General features: G+C 29.5%; 1 protein-coding gene across 1 annotated transcript; it reads right to left on the reverse strand.

The window, feature by feature from the left end:
- Positions 1 to 1,504: 1,504 nt before the first annotated feature.
- Positions 1,505 to 4,433, reverse strand: LOC149564494 (bifunctional pinoresinol-lariciresinol reductase 2-like). The gene is made up of 5 exons (XM_089818030.1): positions 4,179 to 4,433; positions 3,423 to 3,572; positions 2,667 to 2,907; positions 2,256 to 2,459; positions 1,505 to 1,971 (listed from the first exon to the last, which is right to left on the reverse strand). Exons 1-5 carry the CDS (start codon positions 4,383 to 4,385, stop codon positions 1,805 to 1,807), a joined length of 969 nt encoding a protein of 322 aa, XP_089674156.1. The 5' UTR covers positions 4,386 to 4,433; the 3' UTR covers positions 1,505 to 1,804.
- Positions 4,434 to 23,178: the final 18,745 nt, after the last annotated feature.

Here is a 23,178-nt window from a genome sequence, read left to right on the forward strand (position 1 = left end):
TTTATCTAAAGCAATAAATTATGAAGTAATTGTTTTAAACTATTTTTTTTGTAAGTACAAAAATAAGAATAAAGAAAATAAATTGAGAAATTTAATAATAATCTACTACAGAAATCTTTAAAATATAATTTAAAAGAATAATAAGTTTTATTTTAATAAATTAATCATGTAAAGTAGTAATTATCAAATCGGTCATATTATTTTAAAATATATTTTTTCCTTATAGTTAAAAAAGTCATCTTTTAAAAATATTTGACCAACAATTTGAATTAAATTTATTAATATATAATCCTAGAAAAACATTTATTTTATTCTGAAATAAATAAAAAATTTAAATAATATATGGTATAAGATTTTTCATAACATCTAAGTATATAATATATGTATTCCATGTTTAAATCTATAAAATCAATTGGGAAAAAATGTATGTTTTGGACATTTATTGGTTTTTCTAAAAAATAACCTTTTAGAACATTCTCTATGAAGATTAGCGAGTGCCTAAGATTATTTCTTCATATGACAGATCACTTAGTGCACTGTGATAGATTAGTGCATTAACTATATAAAACAAATAACCCCCACCACATATCAATAAAAACTCTATATGTGCTTAAAAATATACTCATATATATACCATTAACCAAATTAGAAATGAGTTTATTTATTTGTTATAATACAATATATATTTATTAGATTGTATAATAATGTCTTTGGTCAATGCTCTATTTTTTTAGTCATCATGGTATATAAATGATAGCATTAGAGATCTTTGACCCCAAAACTAATAGTGGCATATGCTAGCATTAGATATCTCAAACTGCAAAACTAAAGGTAGCATATGCTTTTAGCAAACAAGTTGTGTTTAACACACTTGTTACTAACGAGTGTGTCACATTAGTTTGCCTTTTATAATGAAAGAACCTACATGGTAATGCCTCTTCATCATGCATGGGTCTTATTTAATGGTGTTGGCTAAGCTCCAAACAAAATGCAACAAAGACCAAAAATAGTATTAAAAAAATTCTAGATTCATGAAAATACAATGATTTTTTCTCAAATTTTTTGTTGTTTTCAACCACAAAATACACAAATCATGAAGAACAAATTTTGAAGATCTCAGCAAAATCTATTTGTGTTTTTTACTTTTTGAATTTTGATCAAGGGTGCATTTTGTGTTGAGCTTAACCATGTCCTTTTTTAACATGTGTTACATTAGATTATTGTACGTATGGGTCAAACCTCACATGGTTTAATTCCAATATATCAACCCTAAAGTAACATTTTGTTGGCATTTCATTATCAGGAAATAGAGTGCCACTAGCATTTTCCTTCGTCATTAAGAATCTCATAATTACATTTTAAATAGTTGAAAATACTACTCTTTACAAGACTTTTAGATCACATCATCAATATCAATGGTGTTGTGGTAAGATAGGTTGACTCATTATTAATATTAATTGGTTTAGTGCATTTTGAGCTGGAGTGCTATTTAGATGAGATGATCTTGTGAAAGGTTTCAATATTTCACCTAGATGCAAACATCACTTAGATGCAATGAGTGCTTAGTGTACATTTATTTTCACGATAGATACATTCTTGTAAACCACTAGTACTCATGGAACATGGGTATCTAAATTTGCCTAAAAAACTAATGCCAATATCAATTTCATAAAATGAAATTGATCACCTCAAACCCCACATTATTAATACTTATCATTTCTCTTCATCAAGAACCAAAAACCAAAAGAGGACATGTAATAGTGATGATGTCCACATCAATTAAGAAATGAGGTGAGTTAGGTTGTTATAATAGATAACGATCAAGATAGGCATCCACTGTGACATATTTGACATTTGGGTAAAGTTGGCTAGCCTCTCTTCCCTCCTCTCCTATCTCAAAATTGTAGAGGCATCCATCGTAGAATATGTGGTAGAAATGTGTCATGCCAATTTGCTCCGCTAAGTTCTGGCCTACATATCATCATTTCAACATGTAACAAGAGTTATTGATTGGCATTAAAAATGGGATGAAATGAGATATATAAAAAGAATTTTAAAATAATAGTCATAAGATCAACTAGTCCCAAAGATCTAAGGGGCATATTTTCAAAAAAAGTAATTGACTCTTTTATTGTAAATTTTGATCAAGAAATCAATCATTTTCAAAAGAAGTTTAAAAAATTAGAATTTTCATTCTTAACACATTTTCAAATCTCTTTGAATATTTGACTATTTTACTATGAGCCTTTATTTACCTTTCATGAGATTCAAGAATTCGTCTCTTGATAGAGATATCTTCTCCAAGACATTACCAGACTTTTTCTCCCACAATTCAATCAACTCTCTCTGTGATAGAATATTAGCTGGAGGTCGAATGTAAACAGTCTTGTTGGCAGTGCGAGGATCCATAGCAGAATTTATTGTGTAAGTTGCAACGTCATCTTCATCCACAAAAATGGCTACAATTGAGAGGTGGAGTAAGTTAGTTCAAAAGATATATATAAATAGAAAAGGGACACTAAAGCTTGATTCATAAACTAAAAGTATTAAATAATCAAAGTTGACTTATTGTTTTCAAATTTAGATTTGTAAAAGTGATCCAATCCAACATTAATAATTAAAAAATTATTCAAAAAAATATTTACTTCATAAACAATTGAAGACACCTTTTGCATTGCCATCACCATAGAGGAATACTCTATCAGAGGGTGGAGTTAGACGACCGAGTTGGGCAAGACTTCCAACAAAGTAACCGGCAAAGCAATTTGCAGAGACGTATGTGTAAGGAATCCCTGCTGCTTCAACTGCTCTTCTCACCTCCCTCTTGTCGATGAATGTCACATTTCCTGGCTCCATTGCATCCATCATTTTGTCTGGGTCTATTCCAAATTCAGATGGAAGATATCTCTATACAAAAGGAAAACAGAAAACACAAAATTATAGTTAGGTGTTGGTTGATAGGAAATTAATATAAATTAGAACACATATAAACAATTCTATTGATTCTAGTGGTTAAAAAAACTGAATTATACTCAACTTCAGTAAATAGAGATCTAAGATGCATTTTGTTTGAGTCTTTTCGATTTTTTAAGTGAGAGATTTCTAGAAAATTGAAAGAGAAATAAAAATAGAGGAGTTTTGTCTGGTATACAAAGGCAGCTGAATAAATAATGGTTACTAGATTTTATAATTAGGTAGACAGTCGTTTACATCAATAGGGTCTATGAAATATCATTATAATCTGTATTAAAATAACAGACCTACGGATTTGTTGTACCTTGACTTTTTTTTGTTAGTGCCAAATAATTGGAAAAAAAACTTCAAACTTAGTGTACAAGTATTGATTTCCTTTGGGTTTCTTGTATCATTCTAGCTCTAAGTGAAAGAAACAGATAGTTTGAAGTAATGTATGAAAAAGAGACCTTGATGTTGCCGGCTTCTTTAATGGCTTCCACTAGCTTCATCTGTTCAGAGATTGCATGGCTGCGGATGTGATTTCCAGCAATCGCACATATCACAACATCTACTTGCTTCACAGCGGCCACAAGGCTCTCTTTATCATCAAAAGACCCCTGTTTTGACATACATAAAAGTTCATCAAATTACTATTTATAGTTAAAACACCCGAAGTTCTCAAAATTCTTAATATAAAGGAACCTGAAAGATGTGAATTCATGAATCCTATGATCCATTTTTATTTTATAAACAATTTACACAAATCCTTGTGACTCTAATCTATGACCCTTCTAGTTTTGCAAACATCTTTTCCATTAATCATTTGGAACATTTTCCATGACCCATCTGATTTCTTGAACCGTTTTTCTCCATGAACATATTTCTCCATCAATCTTTTCCACCATATTCCGCGATCCATTTGATTTCAACAACATATTTTCCATCAATCTTATAGATCACGTTCCATGACCTATTTGATTTCAGGAACATTTTTTTATAAATCTTTATAACAGAATCATGTTATCCACTAATCATGATTCATGACACTTTTGATTTCGTAGACATATTTGTAACCAATTTTCTCGAATTTACCCATCTATTTTCTCCAACACGCTCAATGAACCATCGATTCATTTCTCTCTACACACTAACTATTTTCTTCTTAATAATACATCATAAAATGTGATCCAAAACATTAATAAACAATAACAGATAATACCGACCTTGACAAGATGGGCGCCGGCATTTCTGAAAGAAAACAACATCTGGAGCTTCTCAATATCTAGGCCAGCAAAAGGGCGAAAGAGGACATAAGTGGGATGGCCAAGGCTCAGGCTTGCCCTCACAAACCTCCTGCCCATGTAACCAGTGCCTCCCACTATCAAAATCCTGCTCTTCTCCTCGCATATTCCTGATTCTTCCTTTCCCATTTCTTTCACTAAAATCGCCCTCCAAATTTTTTCTGTTCAAAAGTCCTCTTCTTCCCCATTTCATTCCATGCTCTTATAGCATTAGCACACCAGATTAACCATTTTAAACAGATTTTATTTATTTTGTTTGATTGTCAAAAAAGGTTTGACAGATAAAACATTTTGGATACATCAGAGTACGTCGCCTGTGTTAGGTGAAGGAGTCCTATTTTCTTCGTATGTCGGTGAGATGACAGGTTTTCAACTTTTAAACTGCACTTGTTCAAATTGTTTTCGTTGGGGTTGGAATATGTCGTATCATATGATTCCATTTGCCCATTTTGTGATTGGACTTGTGCGGTTTAAAGCTCGCCGGTTGTTAATTCCTCTTCTTTGCCAATCAACTGGTTCTAGAAGAACCGCCTGCAAAATCATTGCAGCATTTTTCTGCCTGCCGCAAAGTGCCAAACTCTTGCACGGTACGTGGCTTAATGGGATTGGTTGGGCTAAGTGGGCTTGGTCGAGCCTTTTCAACTACTCTGATGGTAAAACTTATTGTCACATTTACGTTTTCATGATTAGTTTGTTACATCTTTTCTTTATGTTTCGTGATTAGTTCTAACAATTACACTCGAATTCATAGAGAAACATTTCTTTTGATTTTGGAAATAATATCTTTTCAAAAAATAATATATGGTATAAGATTTTTCATAACATCTAAGTACATGATATCTACATTCTGTGTTTAAATCTATATAGAAAACTTGGAAAAAAGTAGTTTAAATCTATTAAATTTTTTGGAAAAAATATATGTTTTGGACATTTGTTGATTTTTCTAAAAACAACCCATCTTTTAGAACATTCTCTATCAAGACTAGCAAGTGCTTAAGATTATTTCTTCATGTGATAATTCACTTAGTGCAATGTAGTGCCTAAGGGTAATGTGGGGAGCAACAATTATTGTGAACAACATAGTACAATTGTAGCTTTAAATTGGTTATTGGAATATTTGCTTATAAGTTTTTGAAGCAATTCTTTTTAAATGGGTTTATGTCTTCTATGTTGTAAGGTACAAATAAGGAAAGCAAGCCTTGTGGAAAGCATATATGTGTCGTTTGCAAGTCTGCTATGAGATTAGCTAGCATTTGTGAATGTTGTCTCTATTTGAAATCTATATCTCTTTGAGATCAGATGTGAATATAATTAAAATATTTAGTAGTGTAAGAATTTGTAAGAAAATCAAGTATGATACAAGTTTGTTGTCATTATCTCTTAGTAATTTAAATTGATAAATAAAAAAATTGCTTTGTAGGATTCTATAATCATTTTCCTTCTTTAAATAATGATTTTCTAGTAGTAGTAAAGAATTCAAAATAAGTGGCACAACTTTCCAAGTCAATGACTGACATGGGGCTATCTTATCAACAAAGTGGGTGGTTATTTAGGGACGAATATAAATAGTGCACATCTAATGAATTAAGAGTACTAGAAAATCACTTTTCAGCATAGCCATCCATGTTTTTAATTTTTTCTTTATGAATAGATCAATTGCACAGTTTATTGGTACCAATAATGCCTAATCTGAATAATGTATTTATGAGAATGAATGTATCAATCTCTAAATTCATACACTTAGATTTCCTACTTGAAATTTGCTTAGCAATTCATGTTTTAATTTCATTTGAATTAATCTTTTAGTTGTACGCTCTAGAAGTTTAAATTCTAGCTCTATCATACACTTTCATCTTAAAGTTCAATTGAAAGATAACTTCTAATAAAAATCTCATAATTTAATACACTTCTAAAAATATGTCAAATATATCCTTTTCGAAACACTTATTATAAATGGGGAAACACCAAATGTTTTCCAATAACTTCCTGGAAACATTACATCTAGCCAAGGGACAAAGGAGGTTTTGGAATTAGTAGTCCATACAAACAAGGCATTTGTCTCAAGACAAACTGGATTGTGAGAGCCTTAGATGGATATGCACCTTAGAAGCATTTAGTTCGACACTATAGTCAAACAACTACCATTGGGCAATCAGGGAATTTGGTTAGTTGGAAAGATAAACTCCTCTTGGCTCCCTATTTTAAAACCCATGGTTTAGCACCCTTTAATTCTATTTGGAGGGAAATTACCTCAAGGAAATTAAGTTGGTATGATCATACCTTAAGTCATGGTTCTAGTTTTGCTTCCTTCTCCATTTGGTGGAACCAACTGGTCCAAGAAAACAATAGCCCTCTAGCTACATTAAAATATCTCAAGGGAAGACACATGTTTAAACAATTTACTTGTGTGTTTCGTGACTTATGGGACCCCTTGACATTTTACTAAAAATTGTGGGATCAAATCAAATTACAATTCATTTGGCCCTTGGTTTATAAAAGGTAAATCCTTAAAATCCTACAACTTGTGAGACTTGATTTCTAGTGCCTTATGTTGACTCCTTGTCATTGTAATTTTATGAAGGATTGGAGATGGCCCAACAATCATACTTTTTAGAGTTTCCTATTCTGATATGTGTATAAACAGTTTCTTCCTTCCATTCACCTTTCCCATCGACTCAACATCAAGTGGCATTATAACCTCAAAAGATCATCATGGAATAAGCTAGGTTCACTCATCTGGAAGTCTAAAGCTAATGCTCAAGCTTGGTTGCTAGCATGGAAAATTCTCCATGTCAAAATTTTGATTGGTCATAGACTTATTTATCAACCTTCCTTGAAGACTCCCCTTATGTCCTAAAGGAGAGACTATCAAGCATGTCTTTTGGTTCTACCCTCATGTCCAATAGCTACAGAGGTTCCTCTTTTCCTCTGTGTTATGGTCTTTCAGCCTGAAATACAAGCACCTTTGTTGCAGCTTTGCTTCAACTTTCTATATTAATGTTTGTTGATACTTGAAGGAATCACCCTGTATCTTGAATGAGATTTGGAAACTTCATTCATTTAGTATATTATCAATATTGTTGTTATATTAGATAATCAATTACTATATTAGCACTAATGGTGTTGGAACAACATTGTATCTAATGTCATATATTTGTAAAAAACTTATTTCTACAAATAAAAATGATTCTTTCAATAAAAAGCTGCCTCTAAAAATATATATATGTGAATATATTTTATATATTATAAAATAATATAAGCTCATTCTCTACCTATTTAATCACGGTCTCTCGACATCAAAATTGGACAAAGAGAAAATCAAATTTGTGAAGGGACATACAAATTTGTCCAAATATGGATCTTGGGAGAAAGACGCGTGCATTTCAAACGCTCTCGAGTTCGTTTAAAATAATATTAATTAGGGAGAAAGTGTGATCATAGTTTACAAAATGATCCCATTTTAATGGTAGTTGGTAAGAGACCGACATTTTAAAGATTTTATTTGGCGTGAGGTTGGTGGGTAGGTGAAACGTCCCGGGAAATCACCAAATCCACAATAGTGAGGAAATAATTAAAATAATATGCAAAGAAAGTGATAAGGATCATGTGAAGTTTGGGCTGAGGCGAGTTGCACAGTATTGTAATTTAAAAAAAATATTTATAGCTTCAAAATATTTTATTTTTTAGAATGTTAAAAATAATTATAATAGATGGTTATTATTATTATTTCTATTTAATAAAATTTTTTATGTCTTTAATTTAAATACCTTCTTAATAGTATATTTATTTTATATCTTATAAATAAAATGTATTAACTTCTTAACTTATGTCATGATTTATTAGTGAAATTATGATATATGAAATTTCTAATTTCTAATTTCAATTTTATTAACAATATTTTATAAAATAATAAATTGTATATTATTAGGAAATTATAGAATGTTTATTATTTATAAAAAATTAATGGTGATAATAAAGTTTAAATTTTTAATCTATAATAAATTGTTTTTCATTCTTAAAATCTTCACACTTGATGCTTCTATTGAGCATTTAGAATACTTATGGACATATACTTGGCTCAATGTCATAAGAGAGAAAAAAATAGTCTTCAAACGTTAAAAACAATTCTAAATTTTTAATTAATGATAAAAAATAATTAATATTTCTATTTAAAATTTATGGAAAAATAAAATCTTAAAACAATTATAATGATCTAAAAATTAAATTTAAAATAATTTTATCCTCCATTAAATTTTTATCATTAGAAATGCTAACTATTTATCATTAATTAGAAAATTTTAAAATCTTTATTAAATTTTTTTCTATTATTCTTTTATAAAATAACAACATATATAATTTGACAACTATAATATCTCAAGTTTTTCTCTCTTAAATGTTAGATTATTCAAAATTTTTCTCTCTCTTCAGTGGGTAGTTTTTCTTGATTTACGTGTCACTCCCACCTACCTCTCCCTCTCCTCTTATTGCTTTGCTTGGTCTGCAACATATCATTTTGTTTCTTAGCTCTCTTTATCATCCTGATGATGGATCATAGAGTATGATCCGAAACGTTGATGTTAAAAAAAACATACACAATCACACCCAGAAGCGAATACAGAACTATAATATCTATTTATCCTTTTGAATAAGTCTAGTTGTGCATATACTTTACTTAAATCTATAAGTATTGTTCAGGAAATATAACATTTTACAATTAATTTTGAAATTTACATATGATAAATTTTAATTATCTATTATTAACAAAAAAATTATTAAAAAGAAATATTAAATTTTTAAGTAATGATAATAATCTAACATTTAATAATATTAATCTTGTTTCACAATAATTAATTATAAAAATAATATTATTAACATATTAAAAATGTATTTGTATATCTATTATTAACTTATTAAAATGCAGTGCTTATTAAAAATAGGCAAAAATGCAATGCTTATTAAGACTTATTAATCCTAAATCAAAAACTTTAAATGAACTTGTAGAACATAAACTTTTTTTCTATTAGATATAAGAAATTCAGAAAATACAAAGCAACCAAAGTACCACCACGAAAATCAACAAGTTCATCATAAATATCATATCTATCATAACATAAATTTAAATTTTAAAATAATTTTATTTATTTATTTTCAAAATAATAATATTTTGATAATTTGCAAGCAAAAGCCTACAACACAATGTTAACTTGTGAGCATCTCATGTTGGAGGTATTAGGTTTGAATTCACTTAACACATAAAAATAATTAATTACAATAAATAACAATAATTAATCTAAGCTTCAACCATATATATATATATATATATATATATATATAATTTACATTACTTATTATTTTCCTTCTTAAATACTAATATCATTTTTAAATTACAATAATATTGACATTAAAAAATTTAACTAATATATATGATTACAATGTGTCTAATTCAAATAACTTGTTGATAAAATGTTTATTCTTATAACAAACATACATGATTTATTTAATATACTTAAATTACATTTATTTAAAATATTAAATTAGCAATAGTGAAATATAAATTTTAAAAAGTTAATAATTTGAATGCAAAGATAATAGTTTCAATTGACTTATAAAAAATAAGTTTATTTCTATAAAAAAATTATAATATAATAAAACAATGAACTTTTTTTTAATAAAAAACAATGGTAAAAAACTACGACATATTTTTAAAACTTTGTTGAGCATTAAATAAATTTAGTTGATTTCAAAATTTACGAAAGATAACTTCAAAATAATTCCTAACTAAATAAAATATAAAATTATTAATCAATGATAAATATTCATTTTTAGTTTTAATTTTTTCAAAAAAATAGCAAAAATAACCATAATAAATTAACTTTTAATAATAGTAATAATCTATTACAATAATTAATTTTAAAAAAAAATTATTGACATACTATACAAATATTTTAAATGTATTAATAACTTATTTAAATACAATCCAAATCTATTTATTTTTAAAATCATGAACCAAAACTTTAAACTCAAACAGAAATGTGTGTGTGTGTGTGTGTGTGCATACATACATACATACATACATACATACATACATATATGTATATATATATATATATATATATATATATATATGTATACATATACATATACATATACATATACATGTATATACATATATATACATATACATGTATATATATACATATATGTGTATACATATATACATATACATATATATGTATGTAGATACACACACACACACACACACACACACACACACACACATTGTAATGCTCTGCTAAGGGATCCAAAAGAATTAATCTAAAGTTTTACTAAGTTTGTTAATTTTTTTAAATTTTTTTAAAGTAAAAAAGTATAACATACACATCAAACACATAGTAGCGGAAGCAATAACATGTAATCATCAACAAACATACATAACAGGTTACATTTCTTAAGGATTCCAAGACGTTGAGTCACATTTAAATTTAATTAATCCTAACTCTAACAACTACCATATCCACATAAAAGAATAATCAGAAAGTCCAATGTCCACATAATATACATTTGTTTTGAATGCCTCTTGGCAAATTAATTCGGAATGCCCAATCATCCACTGTACATGTCACAGGGTATGAAAGGCTAAAAAAATATACATAAGTAGAAATAAAGAGCCACCATCCTCCAAGAATCAATGATACAAAGTACAGTAAAATAAATGAAATCATTCACCATACATGATACATCCATACATCCATAATGATAAAACATCCATCATCAAATCTAACCATCCATCATAATAATCCAGGAACAAAATGAAGGTAAATGCCATCCAAGAAAGCTCCAGCCACGGTGACCACGGATGGATCTCAATGGTAAGAGTAAAAAGCACTACCACCCGACTGCGTGGAACCTAAATGGTCCACTCCCACCGCGCTGAGGAGATAGTCTCAAGTCCCAAACAGATATCAAAACACAAAACACAAATAATCTCTAAGTCTAGGAAATCTTAAAAGTCTACTAACTCAAAGGTTCCAACATAGATAGACATCTAGACCCAGAGGCACACAAAAACACGTGGGAATCTACTATGCAAGCGGGAAAGTGTCATCGCAAAAGTCACGTTGGAAGTTACCCGAGCAATCCCTTAGGAATCTTGGGTCCCCTGTGATCTTGTGGCCACTAGTATCCTCTCGTACTGATGAGGCATACTACAGAATGCAAGGTCGCAACCAAGCGTTCTCTCTACCCCATCCTAGTCTGTACTAGCACTCAAGGCATGGGAGAGAACATATAATTATCTTATTAGGTTCATTTAAGTCAGTATTTAGATGAGATGTTTTCACTTATTAAAACAACTTACAATGAGTTTCTCTAGGTAGCCTCTTAGGGCCCCGACCTGCATTGCAAGCCACTTCCCGACACTACACATAGATAACCTAACCTAGGCTCATGAAATCACAAATCAAAGAATCATAATAAAATCACCTTAGTCCTATACAAACGACTGAAAGCATCATAAATATAATCCACAATAATCACATCAGTTCTCCATAAGCAACTGATAAGCATCAAATGATAGGCATAATGATCACAACAATTCTCTATAAGCAACTGAAGGCATCAATGATAGCTCAAAATATCCAATGGTTCTCCAACGAGCAACCAATAGTATCCCAATGATAGATCACCATATTGATCGAAGACTCCAAAATGGTCAAGTCAAAACATGTCACAACATGACATCATCAAGAACAAATCACTTAAAACATCTAAGTCCTCTCAAAGCGACTAGAAGGCAAATCAAATATAACTGATCAAGACTCAAAAATGGTTAAGTCAAGTTTCTCATAACATACACCTCAGTTCCACACAAGGAAACTGGAAAGCAATAACAAACAGTCAATAATCCACACACATCATAGAGCATTGCATCGCATTACCATGGTTGGGTTTTAAAAAGATCGAGATCAAATCATCATATCATCACAATTGCATAACCCTCGAGCCTCTGGTAACAACCTAAACTGGTCAACACTAGAACAAACCCCAAAACCTCAAAACATAGACAACAAAATAATCACATAGAAAAATAGAATCATCACACAGTTGGGTATGAATAATAATATATTGTTGAGTTAAGGTAAGGTCTATGTTCCAGTTTAATGTCTATTTCAAGTAACTAAGTTTTTGCAACTACCCCTTACGATTAACCCATTTCTATATTCAAATAATTGTACACTTACCCTAAAATAATAATAATCTAAGGATGATCTTTTATTAAGTTATATAAATGACCCTTAATGATGTTAAATAAAACAACTGCGATAATAGAATCATTAAACCCTCATTAATAAATTTTATTAAATCAATAATTTAATTCTACAATTTTATCAAATAATGTCCATTATTAATTAACTTTAATTAAACTAATTTTAATTAAATTAATTAATAATTATTGATCTGAATACTTATACTAATATTTTCATTAATTATCAATTTATTAATATTTAACTAAAAACTATTAATAAATTTTTAAAAAACTATATTAGAATACATTAATATTTAAATTAACAAATAATAATAAAATCTATCAATAAAGATTATTAAATAAAAATTATTAAGAAAGTATTATTAAAATCTATTAATAAAACTATAAAATAATAATGAATTTATTTATAAAACATATTTAAAAAGTTATCTAATAATAACAATTCTATATATATATATCTTTTAAAACATTAGTAATACGTAGCAATGTAATAATAAGTTTTATAAACTTCAAAAGAAAATTTTAAAAACAAACTTTATATATATATATATATATATATATATATATATATACATTTGAATTGGGGAAGTACCCCACTTACTTGCAGCCGTACGCTGCAGGCAGTCGTACACAGTCAGCGATTGTCATATCGCTTGATTAAATGTTTTTAAAATGGCATTTATATGCCTAGTCTAACTTAGTTACAAAGTTTGTTTTTAAAATTTTCTTTTGAAGTTTATAAAACTTATTATTACGTTGCTACGTATTACTAATGTTTTAAAAGATATATATATATATGTGTGTGTGTGTGTGTGTGTGTGTGTGTGTGTGTGTGTGTGTAATTCTTTTAAATTATAAAGTTTATCATGTTTATTCAAAATTTATGTGTAAAGTATAATTTACTTTAAAAATAATTTAAATGTCTTCTATAAATCTTATTTATATAAATTTTAACATAATCAACACTTCCTCTCACATATTATTTTGGAATTTATAATTGTATATACATTTATTTAAATAACTTCTTCTCAATATTTATTTTATTTTATTTTGAAATTGTTTTCGTCTTTATTTTGATAGAGAAAACACTATCAACCATCCAAATTCTTAATTTAGAATTTCATCTTTAAATTTCAACTCTCCCAAATTTAATTCTATTTTCTTTAATCTACAAGACAATTTTAAAAAATAATAATAATTTTTCAATCTAGATTTACAAATGAACTCGAATAGCCAAAGAATCGAAAATGAAGCATAACAAGATTCATGCAACAAGGTTTGAGAAGATTCATGCAACAAGGTTTGAGAAAGCAATCTTCTTACAGGCACGAAGTAGACAGAACATATTAAATTTCATAAATCATTTAGGGGTCAAAATACCAGACCCTACCTGAACTTGATGCTAATACGCAATCCCCAAAAACTGTGAGAAAATTTGCTCCTTTTCAATAACTTTCTTCTGAAAATCTTTCCTAAAATTCTCCTTCTGAAATTCGCTTCCAAAAGTTCTCCCCAAAAATTCTTGTCTTTCAAAATTCATGGTCCCTTGAAAAATGAACCCCCAAGTTGTGATAAGGAGTTTTCTCCTCAAATCGAGGCACTAATTGTGCATTCACCCGAGAGGACTCCTTGCTCGCAAAACTCAAACTCCAAATTAACTTTATTTATCTTTCTTTATCTTGCATTAATCTTTTCATGCACATTAAGTTGAATTATTAAATAACTTTATTTAATATTCCACTTGACTTCTCTTTTTAATCTTTATTACTTTTAAACCCATGTGCACTTTATGAAGTTAAAATAAGATTATTATTTTCTCTTATTTTAACTTTTTAATTAATTTCTTTTATTTTCAACTCATGCTCGCATCATGCGATCTAGAATCTTTTAATAGTTTAATTTTTTTTACTTTTAATTTATTTTAGAAACTTAATTGATAAAATATTTAATTAACTTAAATAACAATAATATTTAGCATTTATTTAAAATGAACTCTAAATATATTATTATTAAATTAAATTAATATTATCATGTTCTAAATTTATTTTATAACTTTTATCTCCAAAATTTAATTTTTTTTATTTAATTAATTTTTCAATTAATTAAATTAAATATTAAAATATCATAATAATTTTTCATTAATTAAATCATTAATTAATCTTTTAATTAGACTTAATTAATAGAAAATACACCAAGGACTCATAAAGCAACATACGAAAACCCATCATAGAAAAATACAAACTAAATCAAACAAAAGGGTTATAAGCACAAAATTACATCAGTTGATGCATTCAAAGGGTACTCAACTCGGGTACTTGTCCTAATTATCAATTAGGACAAATGGCTAAAGGGTTTAGCATTTGGACTTGAGATTTATCTCCCCTCTCTTACCATTGAGATAATGCGATAGGGTATGCTCATCCTAGCAATTTAGGGAAGTCGATACCCGGTACCTGCAACCTACATAAAATTCACGCATGTACAGACACAATATACTAAGCTAAACAGGCAATGGCAGGAAGTGGTGCATCGTGTAGATCCCGACTAGCAGGTGACTATGACTCCCTTCCTTAACCACATCAAAAACACCATACATAAGGAAAACAAATACACACACGATACACATGCAATATGGGGTAAGTATCCATAAGAAAACACATGTGATAATAAACTATTTAACTAATCATCATAGATTACTGAAAATACTGAATAATCATCATACATACATGAAATATAGAGTACCAAGTAATCTCATCGTATAATTAACTAAATCTAAAACAATATATGATAATCTTAAAACAATACTACTAATCATCAAGTATAAAACTGACCTAAAAGAGTTTGGCAATTAAAACAAAATGTGAACTAGGGGCAGGCACTACATCCACCCCCCCTAGACTTAAGCTTACTCCTGGAAACGTACATGAACGATAAAACTAAGGGTCTCACTGTGTGGGTCCCACGGGATCCTTTCCCCTACAGAAGGATATGTCTCCATTGAGAACACTCTTTGGGATCTACCCATATCGCCAACCGCAAATTTTGAAGCTGCGGGTCTCTGATCCAAGGGTTGAGGTTTCCTTTGAGGACAATGAGACACCTTGTGTCCATGTTGTCCACATATGAAACACTCTCCATCGAAGCTCCTCTGAACTTTAGGTGCACTAGACTGCAAGAAACTACCCCCCACTAGGATAACGCTGAACACTCTGAGATGGTCGATCATACTGGTCGGGCTTGTTGCGATGAACCTTGTGATAGTTCCTAGCATTGGAACCATTGCCACCACTATGTGCTGGAGGATAAGTTTCTTCCTACCATTGATTACCCCCAAAAGGAGATTTCCTATTGCCACCTACACCTTGATTACCCAGAGATGGCTGGTAACACTGGTGGCGCTTATTATGTCGTGCATTACGAGCTTGACGAGAGTTCATGCTCTTAGGTCTATGCTCAACTCCTGCCTGAGGTGCTCTATCTTGGTCATGAATAGGAGGTAGGTGATCGATGATGGTCTACAACATTTGCCTTAGATCAACCTCCTCAAAGACAACCTACTGCTCTCTATAGTTCTCTTCCTGATGCTCACTGACATGCTCTTCCCTATTCCCATCTTGGATAGGTTCTTCATGGATAGACTCATGGACACTGATAGCTCTATCTCGTCCATGGCCTTCACCATGATCTGGGCTATGGCTTATAATAGAAGATCTCACCCCAGATACCATCCTATAATAATATCCAGATACAAGATGCTATCATATACATACACATACTACTTTAAATCACTTAGAGCAATATGATTCTAGTTTAATAGTAAAATGAAAACCATATTGATCCAACATGCATCCTTTCTAACAAATACTGAAATAGATCACCTAAACTCTCTAAACAAGAACAACATAATACTCCCAAGGACAATCAAAAGCACACTACGTTAAAGCATAGGTAACAGATACATGTTTACAAACAAGATAGTTTCAATTTTCAATTTTCCTATAATTTTGGTTTAAGTATAATTTCAGTTTTGAAGTCTAAGTTTTGAAGTATGAAAAATATGCAACTAACAGTTTAAGTTATGTTTCAGTTCAACTAGTTTCAAGTTTCAGTTTGAAAGAGATACACACAATAGTTTAAAGTTTACATTTTTGTTCAACTAGTTAACACTAGTGGCATTCCAATATACCTAGAGCTCCCAATGTAAAAATCGTGCTCTGATACCAGATGTAACGCCCTGCCAAGGGATCCAAAAGAATTAACCTAAAGTTTTACTAAGTTTGCTAAACTTTTTTTTCTTTTTAAAGTAAGAAAGAATAACATACACATCAAACACATAGTAGCGGAAGCAATAACATGTAATCATCAACAAACATACATAACAGGTTACATTCCTTAAGGATCCCAAGACATTGAGTCACATTTAAATTTAATTAATCCTAAATCTAACAACTACCATATCCACATAAAAGAATAATCAGAAAGTCCAATGTCCACATAATATACATTTGTTCTGAATGCCTCTTGGAAAATTAATTCGGAATGCCCAATCATCCACTGTACATGTCATAGGGTATGAAAGGCTAAAAAAATACACATAAGTAGAAATAAAGATCCACCATCCTCCAAGAATCCATGATACAAAGTACAATAAAATAAATGAAATCATTCACCATACATGATACATCCATACATCCATAATGATAAAACATCCATCATAAAATCTAACCATCCATCATAATAATCCAGGAATAGAATGAAGGTAAATTCCATCCAAGAAAGCTCCAGCCACGGTGACCACGAATGGATCTCAATGGTAAGAGTAAAAAGCACTACCACTCGACCGTGTGGAACCTAAATGGTCCACTCCCATCGTGCTGAGGAGATAGTCTCAAGTCCCAAACAGATATCAAAACACAAAACACAGATATTCTCTAAGTCTGGGAAATCCTAAAAGTCTACTAACTCAAAGGTTCCAACATAGATAGACATCTAGACCCAGAGGCACACAAAGACATGTAGGGAATCTACTATGCAAGCGAGAAAGTGTCATCGCAAAAGTCACATTGAAAGTTACCCGAGCAATCCCCTAGGAATCTTGGGTCCCCTGTGATCCTGCGGCCACTAGTATCCTCTCGTACTAACGAGGCATACTACGGAATGCAAGGTTGCAACCAAGCATTCTCTCTACCCCATCCTAGTCTGTACTAGCACTCAAGGCATGGGAGAGAACATACAATTATCTTGTTAGGTTTATTTAAGTTAGTATTTAGGTGAGATGTTTTCACTTATTAAAACAACTTATAATGGGTTTCTCCAAGTAGCCTCTTAGGGCCCCGACCCCCATTGCAAACCACTTCTCGACACTACACATAGATAACCTACCCTAGGCTCATGAAATCACAAATCAAAGAATCATATTAAAATCACCTCAGTCCTATACAAGCAACTGAAAGCATCATAAATATAATCCACAATAATCACATCAGTTCTCCATAAGCAACTGATAAGCATCAAATGATAGTCATAATGATCACAACAATTCTCTATAAGCAATTGAAGGCATCAATGATAGCTCACAATATCCAATGGTTCTCTAATGAGCAACCAACAGTATCCCAATGATAGATCACCATACTGATCAAAGACTCCAAAATGGTCAAGTCAAAACATGTCACAACATGACATCATCAAGAACAAATCACCTAAAACATCTCAGTCCTCTCAAAGCGACTAGAAGGGAAATCAAATATAACTAATCAAGACTCAAAAATGGTTAAGTCAGGTTTCTCATAACATACACCTCAGTTCCACACAAGGAAACTGGAAAGCAATAACAAACAGTCAATAATCCACACACATCATAGAGCATTGCATCGCATTACCATGGTTGGGTTTTAAAAAGATCGAGATCAAATCATCATATCATCACAATTGCATAACCCCCGAGCCTCTGGTAACAACCTAAACTAGTCAACACTAGAACAAACCCGAAAACCTCAAAATATAGACAACAAAATAATCACATAGAAAAATAGAATCATCACACAGTTGGGTATGAACGATAATATATTGTTGAGTTAAGGTAAGGTTTATGTTCCAATTTAACGTCTATTTCAAGTAACTAAGTTTTCGCAACTACCCCTTACGATTAACCCATTTCTATATTCAAATAATTGTACACTTACCCTAAAAAAATAATAATCTAAGGATGATCTTTTATTAAGTTATATAAATGACCCTTAATGATGTTAAATAAAACAACTGCGACTTTAATAAAATCATTAAACCCTCATTAATAAATTTCATTAAATCAATAATTTAATTCTACAATTTTATCAAATAATGTCCATTATTAATTAACTTTAATTAAACTAATTTTAATTAAATTAATTACTAATTATTGATCTGAATACTTATACTAATATTTTCATTAATTATCAAGTTATTAATATTTAACTAAAAACTATTAATAAATTTTTAAAAAACTATATTAGAATACATTAATATTTAAATTAACAAATAATAATAAAATCTATCAATAAAGATTATTGAATAAAAGTTATTAACAAAGTATTATTAAAATCTATTAATAAAACTATAAAATAATAATGAATTTATTTATAAAACAGATTTAAAAAGTTATCTAATAATAACAATTATATATATTTTAAAACATTAGTAATACGTAGCAACGTAATAATAAGTTTTATAAACTTCAAAAGAAGACTTTAAAAACAAACTTTGTAACGAAGTTAGACTAGGCATATAAATGTCGTTTTAAAAACATTTAATCAAGCGATATGACAATCACTGACTGTGTACGACTGCCTACAGCGTACGGCTGCAAGTAAGTGGGGTACTTCTCCAATTCAAATTATATAAATATATTTTTTTATATATGTAATTCTTTTAAATTATAAAGTTTATCATGTTTATTCAAAATTTACGTGTAAAGTATAATTTACTTAAAAAATAATTTAAATGTCTTCTATAAATCTTATTTATTTAAATTTTAACATAATCAACACTTCCTCTCACATATTATTTTGGAATTTATAATTATGTATACATTTATTTAAATAACTTCTTCTTAATATTTATTTTATTTTATTTTGAAATTGTTTTCGTCTTTATTTTGATAGAGAAAACACTATCAACCATCCAAATTCTTAATTTAGAATTTCATCTTTAAATTTCAACTCTCCCAAATTTAATTCTATTTTCTTTTATCTACAAGACGGTTTTTAAAAAAAAATAAAAAATTTCAATCTAGATTTATAGATGAACTCGAATAGCCAAAGAATAAAAAATGAAGCGTAACAAGATTCATGCAACAAGGTTTGAGAAAACAATCTTCTTAGAGGCACGAAGTAGACATAACATATTAAATTTCATAAATCATTTAGGGGTCAAAATACCAGACCCTACCTGAACCTGATGCTAATACGCAATCCCTAAAAACTGTGAGAAAATTTGCTCCTCTTCAATAACTTTCTTCTGAAAATCTTTCCTAGAATTCTCCTTCTCAAATTCGCTTCCAAAAGTTCTCCCCAAAAATTCTTGTCTTTCAAAATTCACGGCCATTGAAAAATGAACCCCCAAGTTGTGATAAGGAGTTTTCTCCTCAAATCGGGGCACTAATAGTTTGTTCACCCGAGAGGACTCCTTGCTCACAAGACTCAAACTCCAAATTAACTTTATTTATCTTTCTTTATCTTGCATTAATCTTTTCATGCACATTAAGTTGAATTATTAAATAACTTTATTTAATATTCCACTTGACTTCTATTTTTAATCTTTATTACTTTTAAACCCATGTGCACTTTATGAAGTTAAAATAACATTATTATTTTCTCTTATTTTAACATTTTAATTAATTTCTTTTATTTTCAACTCATGCTCGCATCATGCGATCTAGAATCTTTTAATAGTTTAATTTTTTTTTACTTTTAATTTATTTTAGAAATTTAATTGATAAAATATTTAATTAACTTAAATAACAATAATATTTAGCATTTATTTAAAATGAACTCTAAATATATTATTATTAAATTAAATTAATATTATCATGTTCTAAATTTATTTTATAACTTTTATCTCCAAAATTTAATTCTTTTTATTTAATTAATTTCTCAATTAATTAAATTAAATATTAAAATATCATAATAATTTCTCATTAATTAAATCATTAATTAATCTTTTAATTAGACTTAATTAATAGAAAATACACCAAGGACTCATAAAGCAACATACGAAAACCCATCATAGAAAAACACAAACTAAATCAAACAAAAGGGTTATAATCACGAAATTACATCATTTGATGCATTCAAAGGGTACAAAACTCAGGTACTTGTCCTAATTATCAATTAGGACAAATGGCTAAAGGGTTTAGCATTTGGACTTGAGATTTATCTCCCCTCTCTTACCATTGAGATAATGCGATAGGGTACGCTCATCCTGGCAATTAAAGGAAGTCGATACCCGGTACCTGCAACCTGCATAAAATCCACGCGTGTACAGACACAATATACTAAGCTAAACAGGCAATGGCAAGAAGCGATGCATCGTGTAGATCCCGACTAGCAGGTGATTATGACTCCCTTCCTTAACCACATCAAAAACACCATACATAAAGAAAACGAACACACACACCATACACATGCAGTATGGGGTAAGTATCCATAAGTGTGATAATAAACCATTTAACTAATCATCATAAATAACTGAAAATACTGAATAATCATCATACATACATGAAATATAGAGTACTAAGTAATCTCATTATATAATTAACTAAATCTAAAACAATATATGATAATCTTAAAACAATACTACTAATCATCAAGTATAAAATTGACCTTAAAGAGTTTGACAATTAAAACAAAATGTGAACTAGGTGCAGACACTACACATATACATCTATATATATGTATATATATACATATATATGTATATATATATGTATATATATCTATATACATACATTTGTATATATGTACATACATATGTATATATGTATATATATCTATATCTATATACATACATATATATGTATGTATATCTATATACATATATATATATGTATATATATGTATATATATTCATATATATATATATATATATATATATATATACATATACATATACATATATATACATATATATATTTGTGTGTGTGTGTGTGTGTGTGTACTTTGACGATACAATGTCATGCTGACAATATGTGAGGAATGTGAGCTACAGATGAAATCAAAGAAGCAAAGAAGTATTAGGTTAAACAACACTAGCTAGTGGGGTCAACTGTAGTAGTGTCGTGAAGTTTGACCCATTTATAATAAGTATAATGGATAACAAGTGTTGTACGTGACTAGTTTTATTAGTTTGGGAACTAATGTTTTTGGTGACATGACACATAATCAATTCAAATTAGACCAAGTTGATAGAACCTAATGCTTCAATATGCAAATATTAAATAACTAGCAACTGCACCTTGGTGTGCAACAGGTATGCCAAAGATATATACAAGATCAATTAAAGAAAATTATATAAAGAGGAGAGGGGTAATAAAAATGGCATTACTCTATGAATAACTCTCTCTTTCTCTATATATATTCCTCTCTCTAGCTCTCTTTATCCATCTAGTTGTAGCTACATCTCTCTATCTTACTCTATGTCCTATCACTTTTTATGTGTCTCCATCTCTTATACCTCTATCTATTCATGTCATCGCATAATATAAACATTCTTGTTAGACCTCCCTATTAGGATATTATATTCATGTCTCTCCTCACCATATCTAGACACATTTTCATGTATGGTGCAGAGGCACCTAAATTTCAAGAGAACAAAGAGGTTTAGATTCATTAAGTCATATGTTGAAATAATGTGATCCATTTATTATATATTTGAGTCTTTTGAGTCAAGATATAAAGGCTAGAGAAGCCATTTGTAATAAGTTTTCAAAGTTGTAAGAGGAGGTCTTAATATGACAATTAATGTCAAAATATTTATTTCATAGGTAAATGGATCTATTGAAATCCATCTAAAGTCATTTGAGTCATAATGTTGGTCTAGGTTGGGTTTGTATGAAAGTTGAAATGTAAAAATGCATAAAGTGCATAAAATGTTGTCAAAAATGCAAAAGGGTTAAAAGAATGCAATGGGTTGGTTTAAAGGGTGGTTTGGAAGTTATAACCAACCAAAAAATCTATAAAAATAGATGTATGGTTGAACCAAAGAATAAAGTAAAGGAAGAGATACATTTTGAAACACAATTGGTAATATCTTGTGTTGTTATTTTGATTGGTTTTTCAATTTTAGTGTTGGTTCTAGGTCTTGTACAGCCATGTAAAGCCTGGAAACTATGTAAATATTGTATATTTGGATAGAGAAGTAAATAAAATTTCTTTTGGATTTGGTTTGGATTTATTTCAGTTAGAAATGAAGAAGTTATGCAGGTTTTGCCAAAGCTTGTAAATTGTAGATTTGAGGATGCCCAACTACAGTCAAATTGAAATGTTTGGAATGATCACATTTGAATGAATCAGAAAATTTATTTATATTAATTGAAAATATATGTGAATCAAATTTTATTTACAATTGGTTTGAGTTATTTTCATTCAAATTTGTGTAAGTTATGTTCATTTTAATGAA

The sequence above is a fragment of the Cupressus sempervirens genome, chromosome 3, assembly GCF_028749045.1.
Source record: "Cupressus sempervirens isolate cs-2001-9-10 chromosome 3, ASM2874904v1, whole genome shotgun sequence".
NCBI classification, from domain to species: domain Eukaryota; kingdom Viridiplantae; phylum Streptophyta; class Pinopsida; order Cupressales; family Cupressaceae; genus Cupressus; species Cupressus sempervirens.

Excerpts from the sequence above, each read along its gene's own strand:
- LOC149564494 (XM_089818030.1), bottom strand. The coding sequence starts at position 4,385 with ATGGGAAAGGAAGAATCAGGAATATGCGAGGAGAAGAGCAGGATTTTG. Across the intron at positions 2,908-3,422 it reads AAGAAGCCGGCAACATCAAG|AGATATCTTCCATCTGAATT; the intron begins GTCTCTTTTTCA and ends CCTTTTGTATAG. Across the intron at positions 1,972-2,255 it reads ATTCTTGAATCTCATGAAAG|GCCAGAACTTAGCGGAGCAA; the intron begins GTAAATAAAGGC and ends GATGATATGTAG.